This window comes from Blastomyces dermatitidis (genome assembly GCF_000003525.1).
Source record: "Blastomyces dermatitidis ER-3 genomic scaffold supercont1.3, whole genome shotgun sequence".
Lineage (NCBI taxonomy): Eukaryota > Fungi > Ascomycota > Eurotiomycetes > Onygenales > Ajellomycetaceae > Blastomyces > Blastomyces dermatitidis.
In genome coordinates this window covers 3,517,711-3,533,282 of record NW_025544776.1, presented here as the reverse complement: position 1 = coordinate 3,533,282, position 15,572 = coordinate 3,517,711, and the positions used below count along the sequence as shown (strand labels likewise).

The 15,572-nt window shown below is 47.0% G+C and overlaps 6 protein-coding genes across 6 annotated transcripts; 5 read left to right on the top strand and 1 right to left on the bottom strand.

Annotated features, from left to right (window-relative positions):
• Positions 1 to 44: 44 nt before the first annotated feature.
• BDCG_03071 (uncharacterized protein) lies at positions 45 to 2,295 on the top strand. The gene has a single exon (XM_045418659.1). It carries the CDS (start codon positions 91 to 93, stop codon positions 1,810 to 1,812), a length of 1,722 nt encoding a protein of 573 aa, XP_045275186.1. The 5' UTR covers positions 45 to 90; the 3' UTR covers positions 1,813 to 2,295.
• Positions 2,296 to 3,518: 1,223 nt separating this feature from the next.
• Positions 3,519 to 6,747, top strand: BDCG_03069 (DNA mismatch repair protein msh-2; the record flags this gene model as incomplete). Its single annotated transcript, XM_045418658.1, has 3 exons — positions 3,519 to 3,542; positions 3,638 to 5,176; positions 5,236 to 6,747. 3 exons carry the CDS (start codon positions 3,519 to 3,521, stop codon positions 6,496 to 6,498), a joined length of 2,826 nt encoding a protein of 941 aa, XP_045275185.1. The 3' UTR covers positions 6,499 to 6,747.
• A 360-nt stretch (positions 6,748 to 7,107) lies between these two features.
• On the top strand, positions 7,108 to 10,385 carry BDCG_03068 (phosphatidylinositol glycan, class Q). Its single transcript, XM_045418657.1, has 7 exons — positions 7,108 to 7,490; positions 7,584 to 7,676; positions 7,739 to 7,954; positions 8,015 to 9,149; positions 9,208 to 9,669; positions 9,743 to 9,840; positions 9,899 to 10,385. Exons 3-7 carry the CDS (start codon positions 7,823 to 7,825, stop codon positions 10,199 to 10,201), a joined length of 2,130 nt encoding a protein of 709 aa, XP_045275184.1. The 5' UTR covers positions 7,108 to 7,490; positions 7,584 to 7,676; positions 7,739 to 7,822; the 3' UTR covers positions 10,202 to 10,385.
• A 563-nt stretch (positions 10,386 to 10,948) lies between these two features.
• On the top strand, positions 10,949 to 11,266 carry BDCG_03067 (uncharacterized protein; the record flags this gene model as incomplete). Its single annotated transcript, XM_045418656.1, has 1 exon — positions 10,949 to 11,266. The coding sequence occupies one exon, from the start codon at positions 10,949 to 10,951 to the stop codon at positions 11,264 to 11,266; it is 318 nt and encodes a 105-aa protein (XP_045275183.1).
• Positions 11,267 to 11,729: 463 nt separating this feature from the next.
• On the bottom strand, positions 11,730 to 12,082 carry BDCG_03066 (uncharacterized protein; the record flags this gene model as incomplete). Its single annotated transcript, XM_045418655.1, has 4 exons — positions 11,730 to 11,768; positions 11,795 to 11,865; positions 11,927 to 11,964; positions 12,042 to 12,082. 4 exons carry the CDS (start codon positions 12,080 to 12,082, stop codon positions 11,730 to 11,732), a joined length of 189 nt encoding a protein of 62 aa, XP_045275182.1.
• A 241-nt stretch (positions 12,083 to 12,323) lies between these two features.
• Positions 12,324 to 15,104, top strand: BDCG_03065 (exosome complex exonuclease Rrp6). The gene is made up of 2 exons (XM_045418654.1): positions 12,324 to 13,068; positions 13,142 to 15,104. Exons 1-2 carry the CDS (start codon positions 12,488 to 12,490, stop codon positions 15,003 to 15,005), a joined length of 2,445 nt encoding a protein of 814 aa, XP_045275181.1. The 5' UTR covers positions 12,324 to 12,487; the 3' UTR covers positions 15,006 to 15,104.
• The last annotated feature ends 468 nt before the right edge of the window (positions 15,105 to 15,572 follow it).

The window sequence follows — 15,572 nt, the reverse complement described above, 5'->3', positions numbered from 1 at the left end:
TTAGCCTAATTAGGCAAGGCGTCAAGGTTGAGGCCATGTCGCGTCAAGTTTCGCGCGCGTCGCGTCGACCAGATCCGGACCACTTTAAAAATGATCGTCGTAAACAAAAACTCCACAGCGCAAATATCCCTTCATCCTTTATGCCCATATCCCATAACTCTTAACCCTCTTAGTGCTCCTTTGAACATCCATTATCTTCTTCCATCCTCATTGCCATATTTACAGAGTAGCTCCTTACCTTCAACAATTATCTTAATTCTCTATAAAACAACCCCGAAGGAAAGCATTATGGGCGCTAAGCTCCTTCACTCCCGCCCCTCGAGAGCTTCAGCCCGCCGCCTTCCACCACAGCAGAGCGCGATACAATCATTTGCAAAGACTACAAAATCAGGGGCAAGGGCAGGAATATCTAATGCCAAAGAGGCCCTTTCCTCGAAGAAGCGCAAAGTCGAAGGTATCCAGGTCGAGATTAGCAGCAGCAATGAGCCGGAGAACTCATGCGATGAGGACGCCGGTGCAAGAGCGTCTAAAGTAGCAAGGCGGAGCAGGCTCTCTACCTTCTTATCTACGTCCCATTCTTCCTCTTCATCATATATTACACCACATTCGACATCTCCCGTAACCTCAACGGAGAGTATCAGTCCACCCAATAGCACATTCCAGCAAACCCCATCCGATACCGATACCGATACCGACACCGCTGAGATATTAGATAATAACGAGGGCGACAGACCTGAATCTTACTACGATCTCACAACCCTACATTCTTCTTTTCTTACCGCCCTATCACTACATTATGCTCATAATAGCCCAAGCACACCTGCGGATCTCAACCAACTACTTCCTTGCATAGAGAAGATATGGAAGAAACGTAGGGTCGAGAGGCAGGACCTACAAAGATTACTATATATATTAGAGAGTGGCCCTAAAATATCAGCCGACGAGGGGGATCCAAGCGCAAGCACGCGCTTTAGAATCGCCAAATATAGCGTCGGAAAGACCTGCTTGGAGTTACTAAATACAAATATCTCGAGAAATACATTCGGTCCTCCATTCAGCGAAGCGGAGTTGAACAATCAATTTACTCGCAACCTGGAATGCATCTGGCAAGGGAAGCTAGAAAGTTCTGATCAGCAACGATCAAACATCGATTTCCTACGCACCATTCCACTCGCGCCCATCCACGACTCAACCACCACCTTTCACTCGTTACGCATTGGACAACAACGCCTTCTCGATTTCCAAAAGGGAGTATTAGGAGTGAAAGCGACAGTCGATAATCCCGCAAGCGGCAAACGCGATGGAGGAGCAGCAGCACGTGCAAGAAGCTCAGGTGGTACCGGCACTGCAGGACGACGGAATGGGCTTCTTCAAAGGGTCCAGAACAAACAACTCAAACAGACGACGCTCGCCCCGCCGCCGACAAAGGACGCGATCCTACGTCGTTCAGCCATTGATCTAGTTGAAGAAGTCGTTGGCGTGTTGATTTTATTGAGGCCGTCGTGTTCGTCTGCGTCTTCTTCTCTCCTGAGCGGGGAAGGTGGGTCGCTATCCTCCGCCACGGCTGTTGCGCCGTCTCACAAGAAGCCGTATAGATGGAACACCATTATCCAAAATATTCGAGATTCCTTGAGATGTCCGATTTCAAAGCTAGAGGCGGAAGCCTGTTTGGATCTCCTGGCACAGCCGTCGGTGGCTGGGGACTGGATCAGTATTGTTACCGTTAATAGAATCAAGTCTGTCGTGTTGAGGTCTGGGAGTGATATATCACCGCAGGAGATTGGCATGAGAGTGGCGCGATTGGAGACCTGATTGTTTCTTCGGATTTTTTCCCCCTCTTTTCTTTCTTCGATATCTTGGTGTGGTGTCTTGCGTATGGCACTCGTTGCATTTCATTTTTTGCATATAAACGGCGTTCAGGTGGTTTTCATCATAGAGCATTCATTGTCTGCTTCGACATGCACCCCTAGGTGCATGTACGGGCATGTATATATTAGATCAGAGTCTGGATAGGGAGCCTCCTAGAATTCTCCTTAAAGGCGTGTACACCACCGACTCTTATACCCAATAGAACGGAACACGTTTCTTACAATTATATTCCCATCTTGTAAAGTACAAGATCTTGATGCTCATTAATAATCCCCATGGCCCAACTCTGTTCCAGAATTTCTGCAAGAGCATCTGCACTGCAAACGGCGAATACATAAATTGGGAAGGGCTCCGGCCTACCCCTGGGAACGTCAGGCTCAAAAGGATACATTCCATAATAATCTAATCTTCTTAATTCGAGGTAGCATATATCTCCTAGCAATACTCACTGGCCGGTAGACAATAGTTAGGCATCAAAAAAAGGCTACGAAAACATGACTTGCACATGTACATCTGCGGTGAATATCAGGAAGGCTTTTCATCCATCCGCCCATGGCATGGACCGTGAACATCAATTCGCCGCCGCTCCTTTATTTATTTCCTTCAGTCCAGCTTTCATGAGAGGCGACTGCAACACCTTCTGCCAGTCATGCAACATCTCCGTGTTCGTTGTTGAGAGACGTGCTTCCCACCAACCCGATGAATCATCTCTTCCTCATATGACGAGATTGCCGCCGCCTGTGTGGACTGCTTAGAGGTACGTACACTTCAAGATTGCCTCACACAATTTAGCTGCATCAGTCACGGAGTGATTTAATCCCTGCCCACGCTGGTAAGTCATCGTGTGCGCCGAATCACCAGCAAGCGTGACGCGGCCACCAAGGGTACCCCAGCGATTTCCAGCCGCTCCCGGGTCAAAATCATGCAGGCAGCTATACCACACCTTGCAATCAGCACTGGCCCACTCAAAAGCACTTTTTAATGGATCCGTGAACGTTCGAGAGAATCCTTTGACTTGGTCAAGGCGCTGGGCATCCGTCCAGTCTGCTGTTCTGTCTTGCTCTTCCAGGCTGGAGTACCATGATATATAGAAGAAGAATGTCCAATGTCTCAGGCCAATCTGGATCTGCAGCGTCTTGCATTCCAAGGAACGAGAAGAAACCGGCCGGGTGGATGGCAGCTATGTAAAGCGGGTGGAACTCACGTATGAACAGTGCGGACGGCAGCCTGATCTGGTCCGAGCAAAAGCTGTCGCACGCTTGACCTAGCGCCGTCAGCGCCCACTGCTAGGTTCGCGGCGATCGAGGAGCGATCATTTAAATATAAGGATAGAATCGACAATCAATGAGGATATGGTCAACACCTTTTGCTGATTGGTCCCGACTCCGCGGAGTCTTGGCAAGAGCTTAAAGTTATTAGCGCGAAAACTGAACCGGAAACGGGCATAATTGCCTGGACGACGCGAACACGTAGTCATGTGATGCTTCTCAACTTGGCATCGCGTCAAGCTATTAACGACTTTTACGTGTGTGTAGGTACTATATATTATTTCCAAGACAGAGGTCGAGTCTACTTCCATGCCATAACCCTGGTATATTGAGTTTGATCGTTCCTTCAGGCCATCGGACATATTATATATCGCTCTTAAGATGGCTTCACGACCGGAACTGAAGGTAATACAAATTCCCTCAATTTCACTGCTCCTCTTTTTTAACTTGTCCTCGCTGGAATCTCAAAGCCGTAATCTAACCCTGCAATACTTATTTAGGTAGACGACGAGGGGGGCTTTATTCGATTCTTCCGATCACTTCCAGCCAAAGATGACTCCTCCACAATTCGCGTCTTCGACAGGGGCGACTTCTTCACTGCCCATGGCCCCGATGCCGAGTACATCGCTCGGGCAGTCTATAAAACCACCTCTGTTCTCAAGTCCCTTGGGCGCAGTGATACAGGCGGCTTACCTTCGGTAACCATGACTGTGACCGTTTTCCGCAACTTTCTACGCGAAGCCCTTTTTCGATTAAGCATGAGAGTAGAGATCTGGGCGTCCCAGGGAGGCGGGAAGGCGAACTGGAAACTGGCCAAGCAAGCTAGCCCGGGCAATCTCCAAGACGTTGAGGAAGAACTGGGAGCTGGTGGTGTGGCAATGGATTCAGCACCAATCATCCTTGCAGTTAAAATATCCGCTAAAGCGTCTGAGACAAGGCAGGTCGGCGTCTGTTTTGCTGATGCCAGTGTCAGGGAGCTGGGCGTGAGTGAGTTCGTAGATAACGATCTCTATTCCAACTTCGAGTCCCTGGTCATTCAGCTAGGAGTCAAGGAGTGTTTGATTACCGCGGAGACGCAAAAGAAAGACGTTGAGCTGGGAAAATTGCGATCTATTTTAGATAGTTGCGGAATCGCTATTTCGCAGCGCCCTATGGCTGACTTCGGGACAAAGGATATCGAGCAGGATCTTTCAAGGTTGTTGAGAGATGAGAGAGCTGCTGGGGCATTACCGCAAACAGATTTGAAATTGGCGATGGGGTCTGCTGCAGCTTTGATCAAGTACCTTGGCGCCATGTCTGACGCAACAAATTTCGGCCAATATCAGCTATACCAGCATGATTTATCGCAATACATGAAGCTAGATGCTCCGGCACTCAGAGCATTGAACTTAATGCCTGGCCCACGGGATGGCGCGAAAAATATGAGTCTGTATGGGTTGTTGAACCACTGCAAAACTCCAGCGGGGAGCCGATTATTAGCCCAATGGCTAAAACAGCCCCTAATGAACCATGAGGATATCGAAAAACGGCAGCAACTAGTGGAAGCCTTCGTAGTTGATACGGAGCTCAGACAAACCATGCAAGAAGATCATCTACGATCCATCCCCGATCTTTACCGACTTGCGAAACGATTCCAACGCAATCTGGCCAATCTGGAGGATGTGGTTAGAGTATATCAGGTTGTGATCAGATTGCCTGGATTTATCAACACGCTTGAAAGTGTCATGGATGAGCAATATCAAGGTCCCCTCGAGGCGGAGTATACCGCCAAACTACGCAATCTCTCAGATAGTTTCAGCAAACTTGCGGAGATGGTTGAGACTACAGTAGATTTGGATGCGCTGGATAATCACGAATTCATAATCAAACCGGAATTCGACGATAGTCTCCGGATCATCAGAAAGAAGCTCGACAAGTTGAAGCATGATATGGACGTGGAACATAAGATTGTGGGAAAAGACCTAAATCAAGATACGGACAAAAAACTATTTCTTGAAAATCACCGTGTCCATGGATGGTGCTTCAGGCTGACACGAAATGTAAGCTCACCTGCCCCCTCGTTTCTGCTGTTTTTCAGTATGCTAATTTCTATCTTTAGGAGGCCGGTTGTATTCGAAACAAGCGAGAATACCAAGAGTGTTCGACACAGAAGAACGGCGTATATTTCACGACATCGACAATGCAATCCTTCAGACGAGAGCACGACCAGCTTTCTTCAAACTATAATCGAACCCAGACCGGCCTAGTGCAGGAAGTGGTAAACGTTGCAGCGTCCTACTGCCCATTGTTGGAACAGCTGGCCAGCGTTCTAGCGCATCTTGATGTGATCGTCAGTTTTGCTCATGTATCCGTTCATGCGCCTACGGCATACGTAAGACCCAAAATCCACCCTCGAGGAACAGGAAATACGGTCTTAAAGGAAGCTCGTCATCCATGTATGGAGATGCAAGACGACATATCTTTCATCACGAACGATGTTTTCCTGTTACGTAACGAGTCATCGTTTCTCATCATTACGGGCCCCAATATGGGTGGTAAGTCTACCTACATTCGACAAATAGGCGTGATCGCTCTCATGGCGCAAACCGGTTGTTTTGTGCCATGTTCCGAAGCTGAACTCACTATTTTCGATTCTATCCTTGCTCGAGTGGGTGCCAGTGATTCTCAACTTAAAGGAGTCTCAACGTTCATGGCGGAAATGCTTGAAACCGCCAATATATTGAAATCAGCGACGTCAGAGTCCCTAATCATCATTGATGAGCTGGGTCGCGGGACGAGCACTTATGATGGTTTTGGTCTCGCCTGGGCAATATCCGAGCACATCGTCACGGAAATCAGATGTTTCGCGTTGTTCGCCACCCATTTCCATGAGCTAACAGCGCTGCAAGAGCAGTACCCCAATTCGGTGAAAAATCTGCACGTTGTAGCCTTTATTGGTAACGGGACAGAGCAAAAGGAGAATGATAGTACTGGCAAATCGAAGCGAGAGGTTACCCTTCTATACAGGGTAGAGCCGGGTGTTTGTGATCAGTCATTTGGCATCCATGTGGCCGAGCTGGTTCGCTTCCCAGAAAAGGTTGTGAACATGGCACGCCAAAAAGCGGAGGAGTTGGAAGATTTCACTTCGAGCACCATCGACAATGCACAACAGTCAGCCACCTTAGATGGGTACTCCGCGGAAGAAGTCGCGGAAGGGAGTGCTTTGTTAAAAGCAATGCTGCTGAAGTGGAAAGCCAAGTTAGAAGAGCCGGGCAATGAAAGCCTTACCATGGAGGAGAAGACGAAGATAATGCAGGATTTGGTACAAGCAGATGACAAGTTACGGGCCAACAAGGTATTTCAGGGTATTAAGGCCCTATGATTCAAATCCTGCGATTACCTTTTTTTTCGCTCTATTTTGTTACCCATTTTTCTTACTTTTCGTCACCCTTTGAGTTCTTGGTTTGGCGTTTGCAGAACGGGGTAATTTTTTCCCTCCATATATCGGGTTTATGGAGGTATATGTCAATATAATATAATCACGCACCAATTGCACTAGTCCTAATATAGTTAAAGTAGATTTAATCAGACTTGGCAACATATGGAGTATTACAGCTCTGTAGAAGAATCCTCCTCTCAGGTGTATAGAGCCTCCCACCCTGAGTATAGAGGCCCTCAGGTATATAGATATAGAGTTCTCCTGTGTATAGAGCCCTCTGAGTATAGAGGCTCTCTGGATACAGGCTCTCTGTGTATAGAACTCCAGGGTATAGAGACCTCTGAGCATAGAGGCCTCTGAATATATATTTCCATAGACTGTCCCACCCTCCACTGATGTGGGTCATACAACCTCCAATGAGGAGATCTTGATTGCTAATACAATCAGTATCATTAAATATGTGGTATAAAATATCCATTTGTCACATTTGTCACTATAGACTGCCGTATTCAAGCTGCCATATCAGGTGATATACAACCCTCCAAGTTCCAACCTTAATCCACCCAAGGAGCTCAACAACGTCTGTCAGACAAAACGAAATCTTGCAAGCTCCAACCTTTTTCTATAAATCCCTTGTGCTCATCTGTGATATCGATTTGGTTACTCCTAATCCCGCGCTGTACCTCACTCGGGAATCTACGAAATCTAGAAAACAACAGCGTGCGACTGGCCACATCAAAAGTTATTTTGTCTCTTGGAAGCTTCCTCCCTTTTAACTTTCTCTCCAAGCATGCACGAACGATAGATCTTAATTAATGCACCCTTTCTCAGTCCTCGCGCTTGGCATATTCGTAGCAGGCTACATCACTGCGCGGTGGGATTTAGTCACCCGGCTGTACGAGTTGGCCATATTTGCCTGGGATCACGGTGTGGTTGTACGTTTCAATTTCTCGCCGATCAAAGAAGAATGAACACTACCTTGCCACAGTGCATATGGATACTGATAGTCGAAAAACGGATTTTTCTAGACCCGCACGGCGAAGGGCTTTGCTGTCCTTTCCATCTTTTATTTCCTTGTCATCATCCCAATCAATTTGATTGTGGCGCGAGAGATCAATTCGGTAAACCTCCCTGGCGCATTTCCTTAACTGGCAAGAGCCCGATTCACTCACAAATTGCCTAGCATCCTCGTGCTGTAAGCCACGGAATATCGGCGCGGGAACAATTACGGCGCCGTGGCTCGTTCTAAAGACTGGAGAATGATAAGATGCTGAGTGATGGTTTGCTGCGAGTGTTTTGGCCAAATGACATTCCAAAGTCCACCTCGCCCGGTGTGATCGTGGGTTGGAGGAACTCTGAATTTGATCTTTTCGTGCTCACAGTCTTCGAGCATGTGGAAGTACGTGCTGTTTACCCCTCGTCTGTGCAACAAGTTTCTGACGAGCTGATTTTCTCGTAGCCACGGAATGTCGACAACGCGCTGCGAACTGGCATCCTGTTCCGCAATAGCCCCCATCCGATATCTCGGATAATGGCCCTTTGCGGGAAGCATGCAATGCATGTTTTGGGCTCGACAAATCCTACCGAGCTACCAACGGCATTTACTCCGTCCCATCTATATATTACATGGAACCCTTCTTCTAAAGTGCCCCGGATCTTTTGCCCACCTGAGACCAAGCTTTCTATCCAGATTATCACGTTTAACCGTCCACATCCCACGCGCATGCAATATATGTCCTTACGACCTATATCTTTAATTTTGGAAGACAAACCATCGAATTTGGAAAATACGGGAGAAATCTTGGACGATTTTGATCAAGCAGAAGTTAAGGCAAAGGCGCAAACTCGAAAACTTGTCAACAAGTTGAAATTACATACTGTGGTTAGGCATGTTCCTTCACCAAAGGAACAGATCCTCCCGGCAATTATCAACCAGGTTAACTGCTCTTTCGAAATGGAGAAACTGCTTGTTAAAAACGTGGGCTTGATCGGAGCGCGACCGAAGCGCAGCCTAAGCGTCAGTGAACGCGTGGTTGAGTCTGCTAGCTCGGCATGGGACTTTCTCTACATGACTTTGTCATACATATTTCTAGAGTGGATTTATCCGGTCATAACGCAAGGGTTTATCGCGGTGCTTATCAGCCATCGAGTAATAGCAGAGGTTGTATTGGGTGTGCTGGAGTGGCGAGCTCGCCCAGACGCAGCTGCACTGAAGGACATATCTGCGACAGCTCAGCAGATTGACATACGACTGCAGCAATTTTGTTACTGGCCGATCCAATATCTGACATTGCGCAAGCGGAAAGACGACTGGGAAAGTGTGACGAACAGCCACGCAGACTATATAAGGTTCTACAACAGCCTTTGGTTAGTGGCTAATGATGTGATCATTGGCATTGCTCTTGGGTCATACATCATAGATAATGCCGACTGGGTAGCGTCGCAAATCAACTCGATTCTCACTTGGTGGACCGTTGAGGGTTTGCAGCGGACAATATCTTGGCTCATGGGCTGGCCTGCAGGTTTGAAGCTAAATAATGAGCTTGCTGTTTTCATGGGAGATTTGTTTTTATGGGTTATAGAACATTGGGCTAGTGAGTTACAACAAGACGACCCCCATGTAGATTGTCGTTGCAAACTAAACTTTTCTAGGTGCACTCGCAAACCTTCGACCGTTTCTCCGTCATGTAATCTATATGATTGGTTGCTCTGGATTTGCCGGGGCGAGCATGTCCATGGCGATGTTCTCGGACCTGTTGTCGATATTAACGGTCCATATCTATTCATTCTACATCGCGTCTGCCCGCATTTTTAATTGGCAACTCACTATCATCATATCCCTCTTCCACCTTTTCCGCGGCAAAAAAAGAAATGTTCTTCGTAACCGGATAGACTCATGCGACTATGACCTCGATCAACTGCTCTTGGGCACGATTTTGTTCACGCTTCTCTTTTTCCTCCTACCCACAATAATTGTATTTTATCTTACCTTTGCTTCTGCCCGTATGATTATAATATCCCTCAAGGCAGCTCTGGATACTTGCCTTGCTTTTTTGAACCATTTCCCGCTTTTCGCGGTGATGCTGCGCGTGAAAGACCCCGGGCGTTTACCAGGTCAGATCTTACAATCGTTTAATTCATTTTGCGCAACATTTTCCAACGAAGTTCTAATTTTTTCCTCGGGTAGGTGGTATTCATTTCTCACTCAGGAAAGCCCCTTTGCCAAACCCTACCTCTAAGGCAGAAGAAATACTTTCAACCTCTACCTCGTACATCCACCTCCAGGTTTGTCTCTGATCCCATCCCATTCCCTTCCCCGAAATACAACTAACCTTCTACAAAGCCCATCCCCCTTTCCCTCCGCCAAATGTTCGACCAATATTTCCAGCTCGGTCACCGTCTCCGCAAGCACTACCTCTCACCCAGCGTCATCCTCTGCCTTGTGACGGGTCGCTTCGTGCCACCAATACACCGACGTAACATGTACAGCCTGCAGTATAGCATGCTCCCCGCGCAGCGCGTCGGGATCGTAGAGGTATGGTCGCGTTTGACGGAGAAAAAGACCCGGACGGCAAATGTGATGGCGCCCATGCCGAAGATCCCGAATGGATTTCCGTATGACAGGAGAAGGGCATATCGGTCGTAATTGATAGTGGAACGGGAAAACAGCTAGAGTAGGTCACGATTACTTGTCTACCTCCCTCGATGCTACTAGTCGTTTAAGCGAGAAAACCGTCTAAGGCCGACGTATATGAGCGTGTTCTGGACGATTATTTTATTCAATAAAATATTTAGCCTATCAATAATTCAATATTCTATTTATATAATGATGAAGTTTCCATCTTCAAGCCTGTAGTAGATTTTCATCCTAATTTACATATAAACGTATCTTAACTCACTTCACATGGGATTATGTGGTAGGACGGACCCTGAAGACGAGTTGAGCGAACGAGCAACGCAGAGAGCAAAGCAAGTTATGATGTAAAAAGGCTCTCTATAGCAAGGATAGAAATTACTTGGAGGTAGGAACCTTGGAAGGCTGAGGAATGTTCACAAAATAGATACATCAAAGAAAATTCTCATAAAGCAGAAGCAATCATGAATCATGAAACTGAATTTCATCTAAATCAAAGCAGCAAACAGACTAAGGAACCTTGGAATACAAGAGCAAAGATTCACCAGGGCAACATTGTCACTGTTTCCTGTGCGCATGAGGTGAAAATCAGAGAGAACCACAATATCTGAATATAAATATAAACATATTCTTTCACACACCGACACACACACTCTCACACAAGAGAACAAGCTCAGCTCACACCACATTCTTTCATCCAACACTCCCACAGCCACAACTTCCCACGCCAGCTTATACACACCAACACCATACCATAAAATGCATGGAAAGTGGACAGCTGAAGAAGACATCTTCGTCACAACCCTGCGGCTAGGCACGGATTTCAATTGGCGGGAAATCGAAACTGAATTCAACAAAAGGTTTCCCTCAGCCACGCCCAAAGACCTGGAGTCGAGATACAACAAAGGCTTGAAGCCAGGCAGACACGTTCCAGTGGATCAAAGGCGAGTATCGGACATCATCGACGACTACCGACACTACGGGCCGCTGGAGGGAGAAACCTCTACTGCAAGGGAAATTTTGCAACAGGCACTGTACATCCTGGACTGGTATCCTCTGCGTCGTTTATGGCATTAGGATATCGAGCTAAGAGGTATGTTCTCTTTCCAACGGCATTCTGTTGTCTATTGTTCCGCTTGCTGGGTGGGCCGGCTTCTAGCCTTCTCGAACGACAATTTCCTTTTTTTCTTTCTATATCGTGTCCATGTCCTCTATATTCATGTTTCAAGCGCCATAGTCATTGCACCTCATTCTCGGTGTCCCATCATTGCCGGCATTCTACATCATCACGGTATGCGGGCCCTGTCGTTTACCTCACATTTTTGTCTCCCGTGGTGTCCGCCAATGTCAGGCGCTGCTCCCATCATTGGGGGGTGATGATGCGAACTCTATCGCGAGAATCAGTACTCTGTGCAGATTTAGCGGTACCCTAGCTTCGTTGCGTACAAGTCTTCCTTTTCAGAAACTCCGCGTCGCTTTCTTTACTGCCATTACGGGCTTCTTCCACCATACCATCGAGCCCTCGTTCTTTCAGGGTTTTCTACAGTTGGTCAGTGGCATCGTCCCGAGGTAAAATGAGCTGAAAGGGAGAAGAATATGACATACTGATAGGCATTTCTGGTACTCTTCGAAGACCTTTGCACAGTCCTTGTCCGTGGTATTACCGCGCAGATACTCTGGGTTTACGTTAGATATCGGTGGCGTGAAGCTTGATCAATATCAGTTGGGGCATCATACTTTCACTATACCATTTGAGAAAGCACGTTTCGTATTTCCTTGGGTTGATTGTTAGCTTTCATGTTTCTCACAGGTGCCTAAACGGCGATTTCGAATTTGGATTTCCGGCACATACTCTTTTATGTTGTTGCATTCTGGGGCTAATGAGGCTGACATTTGAGACAGGAAAAGAAAACAAAAGCCTGCGAGCTGAGCAAGGACAGTTACTTTGTATATTTTGAGAACAGCAGATGTGAGTACAGTGAGAGAATATGTTTATTGATGTTGAGATTGAATTTGAAGCCTGGCTCATTCTCACATCTGCAGGTGCCACCGGATTATCTTTCTTCCACCAAAAATTTGGCTTGAAGTTTATTCCACACCAACTTTTCTTTTTTGAAGCATCCGAAGCTTTATTCTGTATTTGGCTATCAAGGACTGTATTACTGTCCTTGTATCAGTATCAGAAGGTCTCCGGAGTCCGTCCCCCCAGCGCGCTTATCCTTTCTTTGGTTACTTTGATCTTTGATTTGTTTTGTATCTTTCTATTCAAATAATGCTCTAGTTGCAGTGATCGAGTTCATGGAAATCGCCGCAGACTTTGTTCCGTACGAGGAGCAGGCACAGGCTGCCCTTATCAAGACGACCAGATCCGTCACGCAGATATCTTCCGAAGATCTAAATTTCCACCGCTCTTTCGATAAGAACCTTTCCGCATATGTTGACGAAGAAAGTGCGCGCCTCCTCAAGCTAACCAATTCCCTCTTGAAGGTTGCTACATCTGGATCCGAACTGCGGGTGCCTGAGCTACGCAATGAGGACGGGCTGGAAGAAAACTGGAGAACGGTTGTGGATGTAATTGACGAGTTGTTGGAAAAGGCGGATGCCTGTCTGGACGAATTCACGGGCATCATTAAAAAGCTCAGTCCGTCGCAAGAAGAGCGTGGCGCCGCACTCAGCAAAAGAACTCCGAGTTCACACTTCCCCAGCGTTTACGACTTCGGCCCATCCAAGATTCCCAAACCCCAGCTTTTGTTCGCTACTCGCCCAAAGAACAATGAAGACGCTCCACCTTTCAAACCGTTACTTCGTTCTAAACCTCATGCAATAACGCCATTGTCGACAAACTTAGGTGAAACTGGCCCTGATGGAACGACCACCTCGTGAGTACATGTCAGCTTTCCTGTTCGTTTCTCGCTCGTACCGAGTTTGCTAATGAAGCCGTACTTTTCCTAGCTACAAACATCCATACGAAACCGAAATACGCAACTCCACCTATCCTTCGTCCGCATTTGCCATTTCCGCTCCCCGTGAATCTAACCCTTTTGAGACCACCACCGCCACATTTGTAGACACTCTAGAAGGTGTCCACTCAATGCTCGCGGAACTGAAGCAAACGACGGAAATAGCCATCGATTTGGAACATCATGATACTCATTCATACCATGGACTTGTATGTCTCATGCAAATTAGCACGCGCGAGAAGGATTGGATAGTCGACACGTTAAAGCCATGGCGGGAGGAATTGCAGATCCTGAACGAAGTTTTTGCAGACCCCAAAATCATTAAAGTACTTCACGGTTCAACTATGGATGTGATTTGGCTCCAACGTGACCTAGGTCTTTACCTTGTCGGTCTCTTTGATACGTACCATGCGGCGGTAGCACTGAATTATCCAAAGAGAAGTTTGAAATTTCTTCTGGAAAAATTCGTCAACTTCCAAGCGGAGAAAAAGTATCAAATGGCTGATTGGAGACTCCGGCCACTTCTCCCTGGCATGTTTGACTATGCGCGATCCGATACCCATTATCTTTTGTATATCTACGACCAGATCCGGAATAGTCTTGTGGAGCATTCAACGCCCGACAACAACTTGATTGCTTACGTTCTCGAAAGATCTAAACAAGAAGCTTTACAACGATACGAGCGTCCTGTTTATAACGCTGAGACAGGTCAAGGGAGCGGTGGCTGGCAAGATATGCTTATCCGTAATTCTTCTCTCTTCAGTCGAGAGCAATTTGCCGTATTCAGGGCCGTCCACCAGTGGCGAGATAAAATTGCGCGGTCTGAGGATGAAGGCGTTCAATATGTTCTTTCGAAGCAATCGCTCTTCAAAATTGCCCATGCGATGCCCTTGGACCCTGCTTCATTACTGAGAACCATCTCCCCGGTGTCTCCTCTGGTTAGAGCCCGAGCTTCCGAACTAGTTCAGGTTATCAAGCAAGCGAAAATCGTCGGGGCAACAGGTCCAGAGCTTCGAGATGTGCTTTTCCCACTTAAGGAAAAGGCAGACGAATCGAAACCCAGCACACCCATATCATCACCTGAAAGCGAAAGTGAGAGTGAACCGGATAGTCGAACCGTCTTGGCCGCTAGAACAGACGTATCCCAATTCTGGGGTCCCACCCTGGACCAGCCACTCCATCCGCCAGTTCCTCTTTCTCATTCTTTGGCAGCCACAGCAGAGGCGTTCATGCTGTCTCTTCCCGTGCCCCCTATGCCGCCGAAAATATCAGACAACCCTGTGAAAGAGGAATCAATTTCCTCACAACACAATGTGCCCGGTCCTACGGCTACTACGAGCAACGAAATCTTCACACTTAGACAATTTGGGGCCCCGAAAAAGCGGAAAATCAGCCCAACGATGGAAGACGAAGCAGAGGACGTATCTAAGCCAAAAACAGTAACAACACCGACTGTAGAAACGCCCACGGCGTCCCTATCAACAGACGAATTTATGTCTGGCTCCACCTCCGTTTCGAGCGCTCTCGAAACTAAAGCCCAGAAGCGCCGGCAAAAGAAGAAGCAGAAAACGAAAACGGCATCTACTACTCTTCAACAACAACAACAACAACAACATCAAGGCGATAACACCGACGACAGCAAGGAATCTCCCAACTTCACGCCTTTCGACTACAGCAACGCGGAGTCCATCCTCCACGCAAAACCCACGGAGAACGGGAACCATGGGAATGGCGCGTACCGCGGCAAGCAAAAGCAAAAACGACAGTTCAACCCTTACGCCAAGGCGATGGATGCGCCGCAAGGGGCGCGGAAATCGAAGAAGGAAATCGAGGGCAAATCGTTTACGTTCCGCTGATGATATTCTTTCGCATTGGTGGAGAAGGAGGGGGGGGCGGGTGGTGGGTGGCGGGTTTTTGTAATTTTCTTCCTTACTCACACTAAAATTCAAACGGCATCCTTTTTTTTTTTTTTTTTTTTTTTTTTTTTTTTTTTTTTTTTTTTTTTTTTTTTTTTTCGTATGCGATACCTTCTACAATTTCTGGGGGCGCGGCGGCTTCATTATTTCCGTATTTAGTAGTGTTATCCTTTCTTGAGAGGTGTTTACACATTGTGCAGCAGTGATGATGCATTCACACGAGTTGTGATTCTACTTTTTCTACGTCATGCATAGCATATTTTTTTTTCTTTTTCCTTGGCGGTTGATGGCAATAGGTTATCCAAATATCTACGACTTTTTATCTTCCTTCATTTGCCCTGGCCCTCTTCGTTTTTTCTGTCTCCTACCTGAATCCATTCCTCCTTTTTTGCACCATGCAAATCAAGTTACGGGTAGTTAATAACTAGTCATTAAAATCTCCCTGGCGATTATTCGGGGAGAAATACGATCCTCCATATTCTTCCAAATGGGCTTCCATGGGATGAA

Excerpts from the sequence above, each read along its gene's own strand:
- BDCG_03071 (XM_045418659.1), top strand. The coding sequence starts at position 91 with ATGATCGTCGTAAACAAAAACTCCACAGCGCAAATATCCCTTCATCCT.
- BDCG_03068 (XM_045418657.1), top strand. The coding sequence starts at position 7,823 with ATGCTGAGTGATGGTTTGCTGCGAGTGTTTTGGCCAAATGACATTCCA. Across the intron at positions 9,670-9,742 it reads AGACCCCGGGCGTTTACCAG|GTGGTATTCATTTCTCACTC; the intron begins GTCAGATCTTAC and ends TTCCTCGGGTAG. Across the intron at positions 9,841-9,898 it reads CCTCGTACATCCACCTCCAG|CCCATCCCCCTTTCCCTCCG; the intron begins GTTTGTCTCTGA and ends CCTTCTACAAAG.
- BDCG_03065 (XM_045418654.1), top strand. The coding sequence starts at position 12,488 with ATGGAAATCGCCGCAGACTTTGTTCCGTACGAGGAGCAGGCACAGGCT. Across the intron at positions 13,069-13,141 it reads CCTGATGGAACGACCACCTC|CTACAAACATCCATACGAAA; the intron begins GTGAGTACATGT and ends TACTTTTCCTAG.